Raw genomic sequence first — 20097 nt, 5'->3', positions numbered from 1 at the left:
GGTCTCTGTTGGGGCAGTATATATTACTGGGTCTCTGTTGGGGCAGTATATGTTACTGGGTCTCTGTTGGGGCAGTATATGTTACTGGGTCCTGTTGGGGCAGTATATGTTACTGGGTCTCTGTTGGGGCAGTATATATTACTGGGTCTCTGTTGGGGCAGTATATATTACTGGGTCCTGTTGGGGCAGTATATATTACTGGGTCCTGTTGGGGCAGTATATGTTACTGGGTCCTGTTGGGGCAGTATGTTACTAGGTCCTGTTGGGGCAGTATATATTACTGGGTCTCTGTTGGGGCAGTATATATTACTGGGTCTCTGTTGGGGCAGTATGTTACTAGGTCCTGTTGGGGCAGTATATATTACTGGGTCTCTGTTGGGGCAGTATATATTACTGGGTCCTGTTGGGGCAGTATATATTACTGGGTCCTGTTGGGGCAGTATGTTACTGGGTCCTGTTGGGGCAGTATACGTTACTAGGTCCTGTTGGGGCAGTATATATTACTGGGTCCTGTTGGGGCAGTATGTTACTAGGTCCTGTTGGGGCAGTATATATTACTGGGTCTCTGTTGGGGCAGTATATATTACTGGGTCCTGTTGGGGCAGTATATATTACTGGGTCCTGTTGGGGCAGTATGTTACTAGGTCCTGTTGGGGCAGTATATATTACTGGGTCTCTGTTGGGGCAGTATATATTACTGGGTCTCTGTTGGGGCAGTATATATTACTGGGTCCTGTTGGGGCAGTATATATTACTGGGTCTCTGTTGGGGCAGTATATATTACTGGGTCCTGTTGGGGCAGTATATATTACTGGGTCCTGTTGGGGCAGTATATATTACTGGGTCCTGTTGGGGCAGTATATATTACTGGGTCCTGTTGGGGCAGTATATGTTACTGGGTTTCTGTTGGGGCAGTATATGTTACTGGGTCTCTGTTGGGGCAGTATATATTACTGGGTCTCTGTGGGGGCAGTATGTTACTAGGTCCTGTTGGGGCAGTATATATTACTGGGTCCTGTTGGGGCAGTATATATTACTGGGTCCTGTTGGGGCAGTATATATTACTGGGTCCTGTTGGGGCAGTATATATTACTGGGTCTCTGTTGGGGCAGTATATATTACTGGGTCCTGTTGGGGCAGTATGTTACTAGGTCCTGTTGGGGCAGTATATATTACTAGGTCCTGTTGGGGCAGTATATATTACTAGGTCCTGTTGGGGCAGTATATGTTACTAGGTCCTGTTGGGGCAGTATATGTTACTGGGTCCTGTTGGGGCAGTATATGTTACTGGGTCCTGTTGGGGCAGTATATATTACTGGGTCTCTGTTGGGGCAGTATATATTACTGGGTCTCTGTTGGGGCAGTATATATTACTGGGTCTCTGTTGGGGCAGTATATGTTACTGAGTCCTGTTGGGGCTGTATATGTTACTAGGTCCTGTTGGGGCAGTATATGTTACTGGGTCTCTGTTGGGGCAGTATGTGTTACTGGGTCCTGTTGGGGCAGTATGTTACTAGGTCTCTGTTGGGGCAGTATATATTACTGGGTCCTGTTGGGGCAGTATGTTACTGGGTCCTGTTGGGGCAGTATGTTACTAGGTCCTGTTGGGGCAGTATGTTACTAGGTCCTGTTGGGGCAGTATATGTTACTGGGTCCTGTTGGGGCAGTATGTTACTAGGTCCTGTTGGGGCAGTATATATTACTAGGTCCTGTTGGGGCAGTATATATTACTGGGTCCTGTTGGGGCAGTATATATTACTAGGTCCTGTTGGGGCAGTATATATTACTGGGTCCTGTTGGGGCAGTATATATTACTGGGTCCTGTTGGGGCAGTATGTTACTGGGTCCTGTTGGGGCAGTATGTTACTAGGTCCTGTGGGGGCAGTATGTTACTAGGTCCTGTTGGGGCAGTATATGTTACTAGGTCCTGTTGGGGCAGTATGTTACTAGGTCCTGTTGGGGCAGTATATATTACTAGGTCCTGTTGGGGCAGTATATATTACTGGGTCCTGTTGGGGCAGTATATATTACTGGGTCCTGTTGGGGCAGTATGTTACTAGGTCCTGTTGGGGCAGTATATATTACTAGGTCCTGTTGGGGCAGTATATATTACTAGGTCCTGTTGGGGCAGTATATATTACTGGGTCCTGTTGGGGCAGTATATATTACTGGGTCCTGTTGGGGCAGTATGTTACTGGGTCCTGTTAGGGCAGTATATATTACTGGGTCCTGTTGGGGCAGTATATATTACTGGGTCTCTGTTGGGGCAGTATGTTACTAGGTCCTGTTGGGGCAGTATATGTTACTGGGTCTCTGTTGGGGCAGTATATGTTACTGGGTCCTGTTGGGGCAGTATATATTACTGGGTCCTGTTGGGGCAGTATATATTACTGGGTCTCTGTTGGGGCAGTATATGTTACTGGGTCTCTGTTGGGGCAGTATATATTACTGGGTCTCTGTTGGGGCAGTATGTTACTAGGTCCTGTTGGGGCAGTATATGTTACTGGGTCTCTGTTGGGGCAGTATATGTTACTGGGTCCTGTTGGGGCAGTATATATTACTGGGTCTCTGTTGGGGCAGTATGTTACTAGGTCCTGTTGGGGCAGTATATGTTACTGGGTCTCTGTTGGGGCAGTATATGTTACTGGGTCCTGTTGGGGCAGTATATATTACTGGGTCCTGTTGGGGCAGTATATATTACTGGGTCTCTGTTGGGGCAGTATATATTACTGGGTCTCTGTTGGGGCAGTATGTTACTAGGTCCTGTACTTGAGAGGACTTAATATTTCTGACGCAGTACAGAATGGCTGGTGGTTGGGGACAGCTGTAGTCTGTATTTAAACCTCCTCGCCTATAAGAGAGATCTTTGTATGTAACTGGTATTGATGTACTCTGTTGATTCTGACTCTCACTGGGACCAAGGAGGGCAGGGGGTGTATATTTGGGGCGACACTGGACTCTCACTGGGACCAAGGAGGGCAGGGGGGTGTATATTTGGGGCGACACTGGACTCTCACTGGGACCAAGGAGGGCAGGGCATGTATATTTGGGAGTTGACACTTGGACCAATTATTGTAAATCATTTCAAACCAGTCATATATTTTAAACTTGGTGACCCTTGAAGATAAGATATTGTTTAAAGTTGTAGTAAATAGAGAAGCTGTTAAGAGTGCTTTGTAAACATAGAATATGTAGCTTAATGGTCATTGCGTGGGAGTCTTTATAATGGTGTCAAGTGAGGATAGTGTAATTTAGGGTGTAACCATGGCCAATGGCCTGAGATAGGAGCCCACCAGATCTTAAAGTCTGGGTGGCTGTTAGAGGGGGCAACACTTACATCATACCTATACATCATGTGAAAATTAGCTGAACATATGGGACATTTTCTATTGGAATATTAATAACACTCTACCCTAAATGAACCAACATCCATTCAGTGTAGTGTAGGAAAAAGTTTGTCTTATAGGTCTGGACTCTGGAGTTGCTGCACTTCTTTCATACCTTACTTTACCCTAAAGTGAAAATAATCAGCTGCTAGAAAACTATGGGACATTTTCTATTCTGATGTAGGGTCAGCACTTTACCTAAAGTGAAAATATGCTGTTAGAACTTAAATTTTTCATGGTAATGACATTTCATGTCCTAATCCAGGTCAGAGTGGTAAAACTTTTCATGGTGATGAAATTTCATGTCCTAATCCAGGTCAGAGTTGAAATGTCATGTCCTAATCCAGGTCAGAGTGGTATAGCTGTGATAGGGATTTGTAGTATAGCTTGTTGATATGGATTGGGTCATTGCTCTGTGCCTCTCAAGGGTGACCAAGTGTGAAAAATGTATTTTCTGAGGCCGCCTGTGTATTATAGGGATAAGTACACTGTGGGATAATCGTTGGCCGTTGGGGTTGGTGTGTATTGCTGGGAGATCTGATGTACTCTCGTCCCCATAGGCTTACTACAGGTGTCAACAGGTACAAGCTAGACCCTGGGGAGGTAAAACTACAAACAACACTCAAATCAGACAATAGAAATTACAAATATATACAAAGTAAACAATGCTCTCAAATCAGACAACAGAAATTATATACAAAGTAAACAATGCTCTCAAATCAGACAATAGAAATTACAAATATATACAAAGTAAACAACACTCAAATCGGACAATAGAAATTACAAATATATACAAAGTAAACAATGCTCCCAAATCAGACAATAGAAATTACAAATATATACAAAGGAAACAACACTCAAATCGGACAATAGAAATTACAAATATATACAAAGTAAACAACGCTCTCAAATCAGACAATAGAAATTATATACAGAGTAAACAACGCTCTCAAATCAGACAATAGAAATTACAAATAAACACTCAAATCAGACAATAGAAATTACAAATATATACAAAGTAAACAACACTCAAATCAGACAATAGAAATTACAAATATATACAAAGTAAACAACGCTCTCAAATCAGACAATAGAAATTATATACAGAGTAAACAACACTCAAATCAGACAATAGAAATTATATACAAAGGAAACAACACTCAAATCAGACGATAGAAATTATATACAAAGTAAACAACACTCAAATCAGACAATAGAAATTATATACAAAGTAAACAACACTCAATCAGACAATAAAAATTATATACAAAGTAAACAACACTCAATCAGACAATAGAAATTATATACAAAGTAAACAACACTCAAATCAGACAATAGAAATTACAAATATATACAAAGTAAATAACGCTCTCAAATCAGACAATAGAAATTACAAATATATACAAAGTAAACAACACTGTCAAATCAGACAATAGAAATTATATACAAAGTAAACAACGCTCTCAAATCAGACAATAGAAATTACAAATATATACAAAGTAAACAACGCTCTCAAATCAGACAATAGAAATTATATACAGAGTAAACAACACTCAAATCAGACAATAGAAATTATATACAAAGGAAACAACACTCAAATCAGACAATAGAAATTATATACAAAGTAAACAACACTCAAATCAGACAATAGAAATTATATACAAAGTAAACAACACTCAATCAGACAATAAAAATTATATACAAAGTAAACAACACTCAATCAGACAATAGAAATTATATACAAAGTAAACAACACTCAAATCAGACAATAGAAATGACAAATATATACAAAGTAAATAACGCTCTCAAATCAGACAATAGAAATTACAAATATATACAAAGTAAACAACACTGTCAAATCAGACAATAGAAATTATATACAAAGTAAACAACGCTCTCAAATCAGACAATAGAAATTACAAATATATACAAAGTAAACAACGCTCTCAAATCAGACAATAGAAATTATATACAGAGTAAACAACACTCAAATCAGACAATAGAAATTATATACAAAGGAAACAACACTCAAATCAGACGATAGAAATTATATACAAAGTAAACAACACTCAAATCAGACAATAGAAATTATAAACAAAGTAAACAACACTCAATCAGACAATAAAAATTATATACAAAGTAAACAACACTCAATCAGACAATAGGAATTATATACAAAGTAAACAACACTCAAATCAGACAATAGAAATGACAAATATATACAAAGTAAATAACGCTCTCAAATCAGACAATAGAAATTACAAATATATACAAAGTAAACAACACTCTCAAATCAGACAATAGAAATTATATACAAAGTAAACAACGCTCTCAAATCAGACAATAGAAATTACAAATATATACAAAGTAAACAATGCTCTCAAATCAGACAATAGAAATTATATACAGAGTAAACAACACTCAAATCAGACAATAGAAATTATATACAAAGTAAACAACACTCAAATCAGACAATAGAAATTATATACAAAGTAAACAACACTCTCAAATCAGACAATAGAAATTATATACAAAGTAAACAACGCTCTCAAATCAGACAATAGAAATTATATTCAAAGTAAACAACACTCAAATCAGACAATAGACATTATATACAAAGGAAACGACACTCTCAAATCGTACAATAGAAATTACAAATATATACAAAGGCATTAAACCAGAGAGATCCTGAGGATGTTGGACGAGAATTAATAAACTTGAATATGTGACATATGACAATGTTCTAAAACTAGACATTAGAAATTACAAACGTATGAAATAAATGTTTTAAATAGGGTCTTTTGACAAAAGTTAATGACAATGAATTTGAATTCCTGTCCACATATAATTATATTTATAATATGTTGGGAATCAACCAAACACCTGGGATATTATAAGTAAGGTGTAGAGGTGGGAGAAAGTCTAAGCTCCTTACTGAGTAGAATATTATAAGTAAGGTGTAGAGGTGGGAGAAAGTTTTTAAGCTCCTTATTGAGTAGAATATTATAAGTAAGGTGTAGAGGTGGGAGAAAGTCTTAAGCTCCTTATTGAGTAGAATATTATAAGTAAGGTGTAGAGGTGGGAGAAAGTCGAAGCTCCTTATTGAGTAGAATATTATAAGTAAGGTGTAGAGGTGGGAGAAAGTCGAAGCTCCTTATTGAGTATACTAATGATAATTTTGATAATCAACCTACTGATGTTTTTTTCTTCTGCCGATTTTGACAGAAATTGTCTCAATGTCCCTACTGGTAATAAAGTAGCGATGAATATGTTCGAAGTTATTTTCGTAATATCATGCGCATATGATGGTTATTTCACTGAAATAAAGAGATTTTAAAGAGAATTTCACCTTGAAAATGAGAAGTGAAGAAAACTTAGTTTAGGGTGTTATGGTGATAAAACTTGCAGAACAAGGTTGTCTGCCTACACCAGATGGTGTTCTGGCCTGATTGTATTATCTATGTTTCTGTCCCAGTCTCTCAATGGGACTGACCTGTGTTAGCCACACAGCAGGATCCAGCAGCTGTGTAGACAATGCCTGTTGGGAAAGGGGAGGGGGTTCGAAAGTTTTGAGGGGCAAAGCTGTAGTGGTGGGGTGGTTAGGGATTTTTTTTTGGGGGGGGGGGGGGGGGGGGGGGGGGGGGGGGGGGGGGCAGAGAAATTGTAGGGTGAGCAGAGAAGGTGTGGAGGGATGGAGAAAATTGTCTGGAAGGGGAAAGGGGGGAGGGGGTGGGAGGCATAGAAAAAGTTATTGGATGGACTACTGAAAAAGTCGGTGAATGATGGTTGTAGTATATACTTAGTGGGAATTTTGAGTTATTTCCACAAATTGTTAAAAGCTGACCTGAAATTTGTAGAAAGCAAATGCTTTCTGCAGTGGAAAATCACATGAAATTGTAGTTAAGGATATTTTAAACTGTTAATTAATTTTTATACTCAAGTTAATTAATGTCTTTAACCAACAATATATTGTGTACCAAAGGAAGACTGGAGATTTTATCAGGAATGAACATTTACAAAAATACCTACCTGTATGCTTAACAGTCTTAAATCCTCCCCGATACTAAACTCTAAATTTTCCTAATAAAACCTTCAAATGTAAGATCAGTTTGAAAGTTCTTCAAGAACATGTCGAGAGATTTGTGTATAGCAGTAGTTTTAAGTTGGTAACTATATTATGTTTAAATTCACTGAAAACCTCGCTGTCATTAAACGGAGATCATGCTCTTTGGAGTTAATAACCAAAACTTAAGCAGGTAAATCGTTCAATTTAAATATCATTAAGTGAACCGGTGCAAGACAAGAACGTACCTAAATGTGCAGATGTACATCTCGGACTGCTTCCAAAAATAAATTCTACAACGCGATATAATCTTAGATTTTCATATTCAGTGTCGGACATGAAGCTTTTGATATTTTTGAGGTACAGTTTGGGTTTAAACTTATAGCATAAGTAGATTCTATTTGGCTGAATGTACTTGTATGTGATGTATCTGCATGTAGGAACATCATGGATAAAAAAAGCGTTCTTGTCATATCATTTGGAATAAATCCAAATCACCCTGCAGAACTCTATAGATAAACTACCTGAAAATAACCTCCAGCATCTGCTAAAATATTATCAAAACTAAAGTTTGGATTGTAAGTAGCCGCAAAATGTCTAAATCAAGGCAGGATACAGCTATAAATAAATATGCAGGTTCTATAACGGTATCTGTCAGGAGTTATCTCCCATTGCGGCACAGGCTTGTTGGAATAAAACCTGGTTGTGCTCCATGATTGTAAATGGTTGCCTGACGTAATAATAAAAATGATGGAATGCCTTTTTGCCCATCATCCTAAATACTTCTACCATTTTTTTTAAGAAATCATGCAGCTGCATAGTTTCAGAAGCTAAAATATAGGAATCTTTATTTTGTGTTTTGACACAGTATATGAAAATTAACTGGAATAGTATTACAAACCAAACCAGGAGGGTTGAATTGAAGATTTAATGATTGACCCAAAGACATCTTTCCCATTATCTTTGAAAAGAATTTCATAATTTGTCATGAAAGTTTTCAGGGAAATTAATTTAAATTTTTCATTATAGTTTGTTTGATTCTTGACAAATTCTTTAAAAATTTACAAATTCTCATTGTTTCAACAATGTTGTGAATTGGAAGTTTTTGTGTTTTTCGTTTTAACGTGATTCGTCAGTATGATTACATATACATGTTTTGTATACAAAAATTACAATACCCCAACAAGAAGCTAGGATTCTTATCCTCAGCCTTCATTCCCAGCATTTTGTCAAAGATTAAAAGCAAATATTATTTCTTTATGTTATGTATACATATAAAAACAATTATGCTTTATGTATATACAGATTAAGATAGTCACATAAATATTCCCTAAAAGATTAAATACAAGGCTATGTGAATTGAAAAGAAACGGAAGTTGAGAATTCTTAATATGTCCTAGTGAAGGTTGATAAATTGGAGCAGCTCAAAAATAATGGAAGAGATGAAATTGGCAAATTGTTTTAAATAGTTCACTTGGAAACTGTTTTAAATTCCCTTGATCTTTTCCTTTGACTCTGCCGTATCGTGTGTTCGTAGATGTTTTTTGGCCACCCTATTTGCAGTTTTACATGCAATAACATGTATACAACTCCTCAAGATGTCGGCTGTCCCTGTGAGAGAGATATCTGAATCTCAATGGGCTTCTATATCTAGGAAATTGAATAGGATTGGACATATTTACTGCTTAGAAACAATAAAGGGCCACTCGAGATGTAAGATTTGAGATCAAGAGGAGACGACTGGAGCAGATTTCGATGGACGGGCTTGTGCTGGTCTAAGGTCAAGAGGTCAACTGTATTCCCAGACAAATAAGCATTGAGTCAACCCCCAAAAATTCCTGTGCCCCAAGTACATCTTTTTCTGACATGTGGTTGAATTTTATTGGGTCAGTCCAAATATGCGTGTGTGGGAGTCGACAAAATTAGCTCCATTTAAAATTATCGTGTTGTAAGTATCGTGAGAGTTGTTTTACATTTGGGCTTTAGAGACTTTTTGTGAAGAATACTTCAAAAGCTTTTTTCAATTCACAAATTTTACAATTATGTTGAGAAGTGTTATGTGTGAAGATAATATTTCATTTGGAATACAACATTACGTGTATAGGCACGGAGATTATTAATGTATTGGGAGCTTATCAGTTGTTGCCTGAACTAAGTACATAAAATGTGCATTGTAAACAATTAGGTAAGAGATCTAGACAAAACGACCAATGCAGAGCTTGAAGTTCTTGTCATCTATATAGAGTAGCCATGGGAGGTCAGGACCATTCACATCGGATCCTGTCAGGCTGTCGAAAGGTCACATAACAAGACAGCCGATCAGGATCACCAGAACGTTTTCATTTAAATAAATACATTTTGTCATACATGGTTTGAAAAAACAGTGATATTGATTTTGATTTATTTGTTATTTGTAAGTTTGAATTAAAAATGACCAGTTGAGAGTATAAGAAGTTATTCATGAGACCCAAATATTAACCTGACAGATTATTTTATTATTTGTAAAATAGAATTAAAAATGACCAGAGAGGTTGAGAAGTTACATGAAACCCAAATATTAACCTGACAAGTGTTTCCCCCAGCACAGTAGGCTCTTGCACATGGTTGGAGTGGCCAGGCCAGCTTCTGTTTTGAATTAGCAACCTGTTTTATCATCAATTATAAACCAACTTTTCTTCCTGAAATCTGCTGTGAAGAAATGATGGAAGATGTTTTTTTAACTTTTAAAACCGGAACTGTTACCGACATTAGCAATTATGAGTTTAACACCCAGTGGTGTTTGCCATTTCCTTTCCCAGGGTTAACTTATCAAAAAAAACTGTGCCCCATGTTTTATAATCATAATTCTGGGTTAAACTCTCAGCTGATGTATAAAACATTTTGTTGGTTTTGCAGGAAATTGGTTGACTGATCAATGCTTCGGTCTTGATTGATATCATATTAATAAGCTTGATGATGGAAAGTCTTGGACTGAATATCCTACACCTTGTTTACTATGATTATTGATAACTTCCACATTCAATTGCTCATTTCCAGCCATGTAAACAGTCAATATCTTTTAAGTAAACAAATTCAAATTTTATCCTTCATTATTGTATAGAGTATGTGTATAATTACTGGCCTGTTTTACCTTGTCATACGACCACGTCATGAATGTCGTAAGGCGTGTAATAACACTATTATGACATCACAATTTAAGGATATCGCACAATTGTCTCTGCAGAGTAAAACATACCATCTGAGTCGAAATTAAATTTGAAAATTGCTGCCGTTATTATTGGATTTGAAAGGGCAATTAAATCTTCAGGAATTTTAAGGTTGATGAAGTGAACCTAATTAATTATTTGACTTTGATGTGGTAATTGATGCAGGAAGTGTTTCAAGGAAGTATACTGTATGTCATTAAAATTGTTTAAGGTTTAAATCAGCTTACGCCAATTTTATTTACCTATTAAGGTTTTAATCAATAATGCCAATTTTATTTAACTACTATAGCCAGTAGTCTATTGACATGCATTGTAACATATTAGAAATATTCTTAAAAAAAACTTTTGTGAAGAATTAATAGATGTTACCGAGATATGAAAAGTGTCTGATTTTCAATAAAATATACACGCATAAGGCCTTGAAATACCATGGTCATATATATTGTGTATAATATCATGATGCTTTAGTCAAATGCAAATTTAGAGATTTGAATGATAAGAATCACATCTATTTGAAGTTAACTCATCAAAAATGAGTAAAAATTTTATCAAGGAATGAAGGATGCCCTTGTGAGATTTCTTAAAAGTTGTTTTGGTTATTTCTCTAACCAGTCAAAAAATATTATTTGAATAATTAAATGCAATTGGAGATGGGCGGATTTTGATGTATTTATATAATGCTGGAAGTTTTTTAAAAAAAAGTTGAAAAGGGGTATTTTGTTTTGACTTAATTATAAAATATAACAAACTGTTTTTGTTAGTAGTTTGTAGTTAATTTTACATCGGGTAATATGTGTGAAGTATATATATTGGTGAATTGTGTACACTATGACAAGTACATAGAAATGTAATCAAATTTGGACATCCCCTATTGGCACCCCCTCCCTGCATCATATGCCAGACATCAGCATCATTAAAAGCTAGTAATAAAATAACTTTTTTATTTGCTTGTTTTCTTTGAATTCTAACATATACAATATTGATGAAGTGAAAATAAATCCTTCCAAGATAATACCACTTGGGTAGATGTTAATGAGTGTTGGTGCTTGTCAGTGACCATTTCCCTATTTCAGTGTTGAATATTGACTATTAATGATAATTGTGATTTATTTAATGTGTGATATATGTTCTTTGTGTTTCAGTCATCTCACACAAACAACAACCTGGCAAGATCCCCGCAAAGCTGTCAGCACAACCACCCTCAACAGTCAACAAAGCCCACCCTCCTCGCAGCAGTCTCCCAATGTCTCCATGCAGAACCTAAACCTTGACGCCCTGCCCCAGGGCTGGGAACAAGCAAGCACTCCCGAAGGAGACATATACTACATTAATCACCATGAACGCACCACGAGTTGGTACGATCCTAGAATACGTAAGTATTGATAGTAGGTATAGATAGTAGGTATTGATAGTAGGTATAGATAGTAGGTATTATTGAATTCTATCTTAATAGTAGATATTGGTGAATTCTATCTAGATAGTAAGGAGTTATATATACACATGGTTTGGCAGGATTAAATATACACAGGTGATATAGATAAAGGGATTGTTTGTTTTATTGCCCTGTGATCAGACAGGTTGATTTTTATACAATGTCTCCTTGTAGTAGCTGGTGGCTACCTCACATAAAAACATACAAGTTGCCTGTTTCGTGCTATACAGAGCAACTGGGGTAAAGTGTCTATCCTAAGGACACAACAATGACAGCAACTATGGTCCATGACTTCAGCTATCTTAGAAACATGAACCAGGGTTGGTAGCGAGTCTTCTCATGAGATCTAGATCTGTAAGTGAAAATGTTCACGGACAGAGCTATCACATCATGTACAGATTGTATCTAAGGGAGAGGTACTATACTTTGCAGTTATCTTTCCTTCGATTGATTTCTCCTGAGAATTCATTGCTGGTTTACTGCCTACACGACTCCGCCTAGGTTTCATCTCACCAACAAGCTGTGTTCTGTCATCATTAGTTTTATGAAGTGTCCCACTTATGACATTGTCTACTTGTTACATCACAATATACTGAACAGTTGGCAGAGAGTTATCTCCCCCTAGGTTGGACAGCCTCATATGTCAGAGTCTATAATTCCCCAGACAAATTGGTCATTGCTGGTTCTGCCAACCTCCACACTGATTTACATCAAGTTTGGCATGCAGTGTTACTCAACATTGGACAGTATCCAGGGAACAGAGTTAATATTTAATCTGTGTTATCAGTCCCTACTTTGTGGAAAGTGCACAGGTTCAATGGGATTTTTGTTTGCCCCTCTTTCCTCTGCTGAATAAAATACCATATTCGCTGCAGTGCTGCAAAACTTGTGCATCAAAACACCATCTTTTTCTCATTATCAAAGATTTTATTTCTGATTGGAGAATATTTGATAAAGTTTTGTCATGATACACGATTATAAGACATATATTTAGTCCTATGTATGATACAAGTAATTTGTCTCCAAACAAAGTCAACAAAGTTTGGGGACTGATTGTTTGTTGCTTGATTTCTGATTGTTATTAGCTCACCGGTAACGAGAAACGGTGAGCTAATGCTGTACCCCCGGCGTCTGCGTCCCACCCCAAGATTTTAAAGTTTTTGGGGTAAATTTTTGGAAAGCTTGTAAGTCCAAAAGTACACTCCTCACGTACTTCTAATTTGGTTTCTACATTCATTAGAGGTCAAGTAGTGTTTAAGGGTATTTTTTTTTTTTTTTATTTGACAGCCAACTGGTCAGATGGACCAAGTTCTCTTATTTGTTAAAATTTAGATATTAAGTGATTTGGATGAAATTCGGTATATAGGCGAAGTTTGGCACTACTAACACGTTTGTGATTTCTACTATTTAATTTACTACTGTGAGGGTCGTTAGGGGGGTATATGTAATGGTTCCTGTTACAATTAACTGTGAGGGTCATTAGGGGGGTATATGTAATGGTTCCTGTTACAATTAACTGTGAGGGTCGTTAGGGGGGTATATGTAATGGTTCCTGTTACAATTAACTGTGAGGGTCGTTAGGGGGGTATATGTAATGGTTCCTGTTACAATTAACTGTGAGGGTCATTAGGGGGGTATATGATTCCTGTTACAATTAACTGTGAGGGTAATTAGGGGGGTATATGTAATGATTCTCGTTACAATTAACTGTGAGGGTCATTAGGGGGGGAGGGGGGGGTATATGTAATGATTCTCGTTACAATTAACTGTGAGGGTAATTAGGGGAGGGGGGGGTATATGTAATGATTCTCGTTACAATTAACTGTGAGGGTCATTAGGGGGGTATATGTAATGATTCCCGTTACAATTAACTGTGAGGGTCATTAGGGGGGGTATATGTAATGATTCCCGTTACAATTAACTGTGAGGGTCGTTAGGGGGGGTATATGTAATGATTCTCGTTACAATTAACTGTGAGGGTCATTAGGGGGGTATATGTAATGATTCTCATTACAATTAACTGTGAGGGTCATTAGGAAGGGTATATGTAATGATTCTCGTTACAATTAACTGTGAGGGTCGTTAGGGGTGTATATGTAATGATTCCTTTTACAATTAACTGTGAGGGTCATTAGGGGGGTATATGTAATGATCCTCGTTACAATTAACTGTGAGGGTCATTAGGGGGGGTATATGTAATGATTCTCGTTACAATTAACTGTGAGGGTCAGTAGGGGGGGGGAGGGGGTAAATGTAATGATTCTCGTTACATTTAACTGTGAGGGTCATTAGGGAGGGCATATGTAATGATTCTCGTTACAATTAACTGTGAGGGTCATTAGGGGGGTATGTGTAATGATTCTCATTACAATTAACTGTGAGGGTCGTTAGGGGGGTATATGTAATTAACTGTGAGAGTCGTTAGGGAGGGTATATGTAATAGTTCCCGTTACAATTAATACTTGTTACATTCTAGGGTGTTTGCTAGGACAAATATGGTCCTACTGGCGTATATACATATAAGCGTTATTACTATTTATATATACACAGTGTTTATCTCCCACCTGTGAGGCTTTGTCTGGCCTTGTATGTATCAGATTAGTCAGCTTCTCGCAGTATCTGGGTAACCGTTGAAAGTTGACCAGACATTCACAGGTGTAGTGGTAGTGTGCGTCAACATAGCTTTATCATGACAATACATTTTTACTACAGACAGATATTCGGTGGAAAATATATCACTTGTTATCAATAGTTTGGTACAGAGGTGATTTATATACGTGATTTACCAGTTTTTAGGGACACAACTTGTAAATAAATGGTTTGATGGATTTACTTTATAGCTTTTACAACCTTTCCTATCGAGGCCTATCCCTTAGAATTCCAGTCAGTAGAATAAAAAAAAAAAACAAAAAAAAAAAACAGAATTCTTGGCGATTGCCTTGTGTATATTCATCATTTCAAGCTTAAATAATATATTTTCCTGTATAGTATCTGCTAAAATCTTTATTTTTTGCGAAGTTAAGTGAAAGTCATATGTATTCCTTGTGAAATTACACTCTATCATTACAATTGGAGTTTTGGATTTGTTTCTTGGCCACAGCCTTTAACTATTGCACTTGTTGTATCATTACAGCTGAACGGATGCGTCAGCAAGCTAGAATAAACTCAGTAGGTCCCGGACCGGGTCAGCGACAGATGGGACAGCAGTTGGCTCCACCCCCTCAGCATCCGCAACAGAATGGGGGTGGCACACAACGTTCACAGCAGGCCAACCTGCAGTTCTCCAAACTACAGATGGAGAAAGAACGGCTGCGCAAGAGACAGGAAGAAATCGCCCGACAGGTAGCTATTGGGGATGTACAAACTAGAAGGTTCAATTGTGAATTTCATTCCATTTTCATGTGTTTCTGACATTCATCCTCATTACAAGGGAATATTTACAAATTTTTGTATGTATGAATTTAGAAAAAAATATTTGTATGTATGAATTTAGAGTTCAAAATGGAAACATTTTGTGAGGAAAAAATAATAAGTGTCCAATATTCTGTAATCTGTCATGTGTGTGTTTTATGCATTTTTATGTAAATGTGGTCTAATTGATTCAAGATAGCGTGTGTTTCTGTACGTATGATGGACATGGCCTAGAATCGGGGCCAGTTAAATCTAACCATTACAAAGCTTCTATTAATTAAAGTGGTGAAATCGAGGAGTGTCACAAGGAGAGATCTTTAACAGAAAGGCCCTTATTTTTGGTCAATGTTTGGGAGCATGAGCTTAGCATTGCTATTTTTCCTCTAGGAGATGCTCCTGCGGGCACAAATGCAAGCACAACAGCAACTACAGCAGCAGCAGCAACAACAACAGGATGCGATTCCTGTGTCACAAAGTATTAACATATCTCAAGCCAACGAAATGACATCAGTCACAGACCCGTTCCTGGGGCAAACAAACTCATCGGATCACTCGCGGCAAGAAAGTACAGACAGTGGAGTTGGTAGGTTACATCATTGCATGTTGAATTCATTCTTGCTTAAAAACATTTCGGGTGGAAAATTCATCGGGGCCTTGTTGAGTTGTGGAGTTTTATTTTATTAAATATTAAATGAGTTAGGTGACAGTGGGTAAAGGGAAGTAACTCTCCTTCAGTAAATGATAATGAAGGATTCAGAGAAAATATAATTATAGATACAACATATCTTATTGGTAGAAATACATCGTATATTATTCAGAAATACTATATATTAAGTTTATTTCCAGAGCAGGATCAATAAAGATCCTCTACACCAGAATACACAACATTGATAACAACTGACTTGTGTGACAACAGTGCTTTTGGATTTCTGACTTAGAAAATTTCCTGATATGACAATATCTTTGGGATCTATTTGTGAAATAAGACACTGTTGGTGTCAATATGACTTTTTCTGTATTTTAACCATGTAGCAAAATAGTGTTTCCTTATATCAACCTTGGGTTGGTTTTAATGGTATTTTAGGAAATGTTAGATTTTTAGACTCGCCTTAGCTGTGAGATGGTTTAGACTCACTTTATCTGTGAGATGGTTTAGACTCACTTTAGCTGTGAGATGGTTTAGAGTCACTTTAGCTGTGAGATGGTTTAGACTCATTTTGGTTGTAAGATGGTTTAGACTCATTTTGGCTGTGAGATGGTCCTTACCTCAGTGTGTAATTTCTGAAGGTTTCATTTACAATAAGTACATTCAGAAATTTAGTATATGTTTTCTCCTTTCAATTTGATAGATTCTTCCATGAGTTTATCCTGACTGATTGTTTGATTTTGTATCTGTGAAGTACGATGTAATTTTGTTAATAGACTTTGCAGTAACCATTTTTAGTATGTATACACAATACATGATTTCTGATCTGTTCCTTTTGTGGGGAATGTAGTGTATATAAAAGTGTGTACCTGACCTACAGGTGAGTATATTGTGTTTGTCTTGTGGTCTAGAGTAAGATTTTAATCGGTCTTGTCAATCAATATTCCTTTTAACAACAGTTTCCAGGAAGGTAGAATATTAATTCAGAAGCATGTACGTAGTTTGTAGAATACATTTTTTTTATCACATGGGTAAAAAGTAAGAGTTGACTGTATTTGACTTAAAAAGCACCTGTATGTTGCAATTTGAGAAAACTTCGCTGGTTCTACAAAAGTCAAATTTATAGAGGTTCCACTCGCATTTATAGGTGTTCATGAATTGATTACTGGGGTGATGACTAGAAAAATCGGTAAGAACAGAAATTGTGGCGAATTGGTTACTACGGAAAATAAGACAAATTAGTTATTCAGGGGAAAAGATGACAAATAGATTACTAGAGAAAATGAGAAAAAACCGGTAAGAACAGAAATTGTGCCAAATTGCTTACCATGGAAATGTGAAAATTAGTAATGGTATCCTGGGAAATTGTGAGAAATGCTGTAACTCTGGCTGGTATCATATCGTGTTATTGGTCTGTGTTATATAACTATGGCCGGTATCATATCGTGTTATTGGTCTGTGTTATATAACTCTGGCCGGTATCATATCGTGTTATTGGTCTGTGTTATATAACTCTGGCCGGTATCATATCGTATTATTGGTCTGTGTTATATAACTCTGGCCGGTATCATATCGTGTTATTGGTCTGTGTTGTAACTCTGGCCGGTATCATATCGTGTTATTGGTCTGTGTTATATAACTATGGCTGGTATCATATCGTAGTATTGGTCTGTGTTATATAACTATGGCTGGTATCATATCGTGTTATTGGTCTGTGTTATATAACTCTGGCCGGTATCATATCGTAGTATTGGTCTGTGTTATATAACTATGGCTGGTATCATATCGTGTTATTGGTCTGTGTTATATAACTATGGCTGGTATCATATCGTGTTATTGGTCTGTGTTATATAACTCTGGCCGGTATCATATCGTGTTATTGGTCTGTGTTATATAACTCTGGCCGGTATCATATCGTATTATTGGTCTGTGTTATATAACTCTGGCCGGTATCATATCGTGTTATTGGTCTGTGTTATATAACTCTGGCCGGTATCATATCGTGTTATTGGTCTTTGTTATATAACTCTGGCTGGTATCATATCGTGTTATTGGTCTGTGTTGTAACTCTGGCTGGTATCATATCGTGTTATTGGTCTGTGTTATATAACTCTGGCCGGTATCATATCGTGTTATTGGTCTGTGTTGTAACTCTGGCCGGTATCATATCGTGTTATTGGTCTGTGTTATATAACTCTGGCTGGTATCATATCGTAGTATTGGTCTGTGTTATATAACTATGGCTGGTATCATATCGTGTTATTGGTCTGTGTTATATAACTCTGGCCGGTATCATATCGTAGTATTGGTCTGTGTTATATAACTCTGGCTGGTATCATATCGTGTTATTGGTCTGTGTTATATAACTAGGGCTGGTATCATATCGTGTTATTGGTCTGTGTTATATAACTCTGGCTGGTATCATATCGTGTTATTGGTCTGTGTTATATAACTCTGGCTGGTATCATATCGTGTTATTGGTCTGTGTTATATAACTCTGGCCGGTATCATATCGTATTATTGGTCTGTGTTATATAACTCTGGCCGGTATCATATCGTGTTATTGGTCTGTGTTATATAACTCTGGCCGGTATCATATCGTGTTATTGGTCTTTGTTATATAACTCTGGCTGCTAGGCTTGGCTGGTATCATATCGTGTTATTGGTCTGTGTTGTAACTCTGGCTGGTATCATATCGTGTTATTGGTCTGTGTTATATAACTCTGGCCGGTATCATATCGTGTTATTGGTCTGTGTTGTAACTCTGGCCGGTATCATATCGTGTTATTGGTCTGTGTTATATAACTCTGGCTGGTATCATATCGTAGTATTGGTCTGTGTTATATAACTATGGCTGGTATCATATCGTGTTATTGGTCTGTGTTATATAACTCTGGCCGGTATCATATCGTAGTATTGGTCTGTGTTATATAACTCTGGCTGGTATCATATCGTGTTATTGGTCTGTGTTATATAACTAGGGCTGGTATCATATCGTGTTATTGGTCTGTGTTATATAACTATGGCTGGTATCATATCGTGTTATTGGTCTGTGTTATATAACTCTGGCCGGTATCATATCATGTTATTGGTCTGTGTTATATAACTCTGGCCGGTATCATATCGTGTTATTGGTCTGTGTTATATAACTCTGGCTGGTATCATATCGTGTTATTGGTCTGTGTTATATAACTAGGGCTGGTATCATATCGTGTTATTGGTCTGTGTTATATAACTATGGCTGGTATCATATCGTGTTATTGGTCTGTGTTATATAACTCTGGCCGGTATCATATCATGTTATTGGTCTGTGTTATATAACTAGGGCCGGTATCATATCGTGTTATTGGTCTGTGTTGTAACTCTGGCTGGTATCATATCGTGTTATTGGTCTGTGTTGTAACTCTGGCTGGTATCATATCGTGTTATTGGTCTGTGTTATATAACTCTGGCTGGTATCATATCGTGTTATTGGTCTGTGTTATATAACTCTGGCTGGTATCATATCGTGTTATTGGTCTGTGTTATATAACTATGGCTGGTATCATATCGTGTTATTGGTCTTTGTTATATAACTCTGGCTGGTATCATATCGTGTTATTGGTCTGTGTTATATAACTCTGGCTGGTATCATATCGTGTTATTGGTCTTGTGTTATATAACTCTGGCCGGTATCATATCGTGTTATTGGTCTGTGTTATATAACTCTGGCCGGTATCATATCGTGTTATTGGTCTGTGTTATATAACTATGGCCGGTATCATATCGTGTTATTGGTCTGTGTTATATAACTCTGGCCGGTATCATATCGTGTTATTGGTCTGTGTTATATAACTCTGGCTGGTATCATATCGTGTTATTGGTCTGTGTTATATAACTATGGCTGGTATCATATCGTGTTATTGGTCTGTGTTATATAACTATGGCCGGTATCATATCGTGTTATTGGTCTG

At 37.1% G+C, this 20097-nt stretch overlaps 1 protein-coding gene across 6 annotated transcripts in view; it reads left to right on the top strand.

Moving 5' to 3' along the window:
- The window catches only part of LOC117341646 (transcriptional coactivator YAP1-like), a 48408-nt gene that overhangs the window by 21527 nt on the left and 6784 nt on the right, over nucleotides 1-20097 (top strand). For 4 of the 6 annotated variants that reach the window (XM_033903508.1, XM_033903504.1, XM_033903509.1 and 1 more), the window contains 3 exons: nucleotides 11798-12027; nucleotides 15221-15429; nucleotides 15886-16081. In XM_033903508.1, coding sequence (XP_033759399.1) covers nucleotides 11798-12027; nucleotides 15221-15429; nucleotides 15886-16081 — 635 coding nt within the window. The remainder of the gene's footprint in view (nucleotides 1-11797; nucleotides 12028-15220; nucleotides 15430-15885; nucleotides 16082-20097) is intronic. The other 2 variants (XM_033903506.1, XM_033903507.1) reach the window with 1 other exon arrangement.

This window comes from Pecten maximus, chromosome 14 (assembly GCF_902652985.1).
Source record: "Pecten maximus chromosome 14, xPecMax1.1, whole genome shotgun sequence".
NCBI classification, from domain to species: Eukaryota; Metazoa; Mollusca; class Bivalvia; order Pectinida; family Pectinidae; genus Pecten; species Pecten maximus.
Note: the sequence above shows the minus strand (reverse complement) of the source record. Positions and strands in the feature narration are given on the sequence as shown.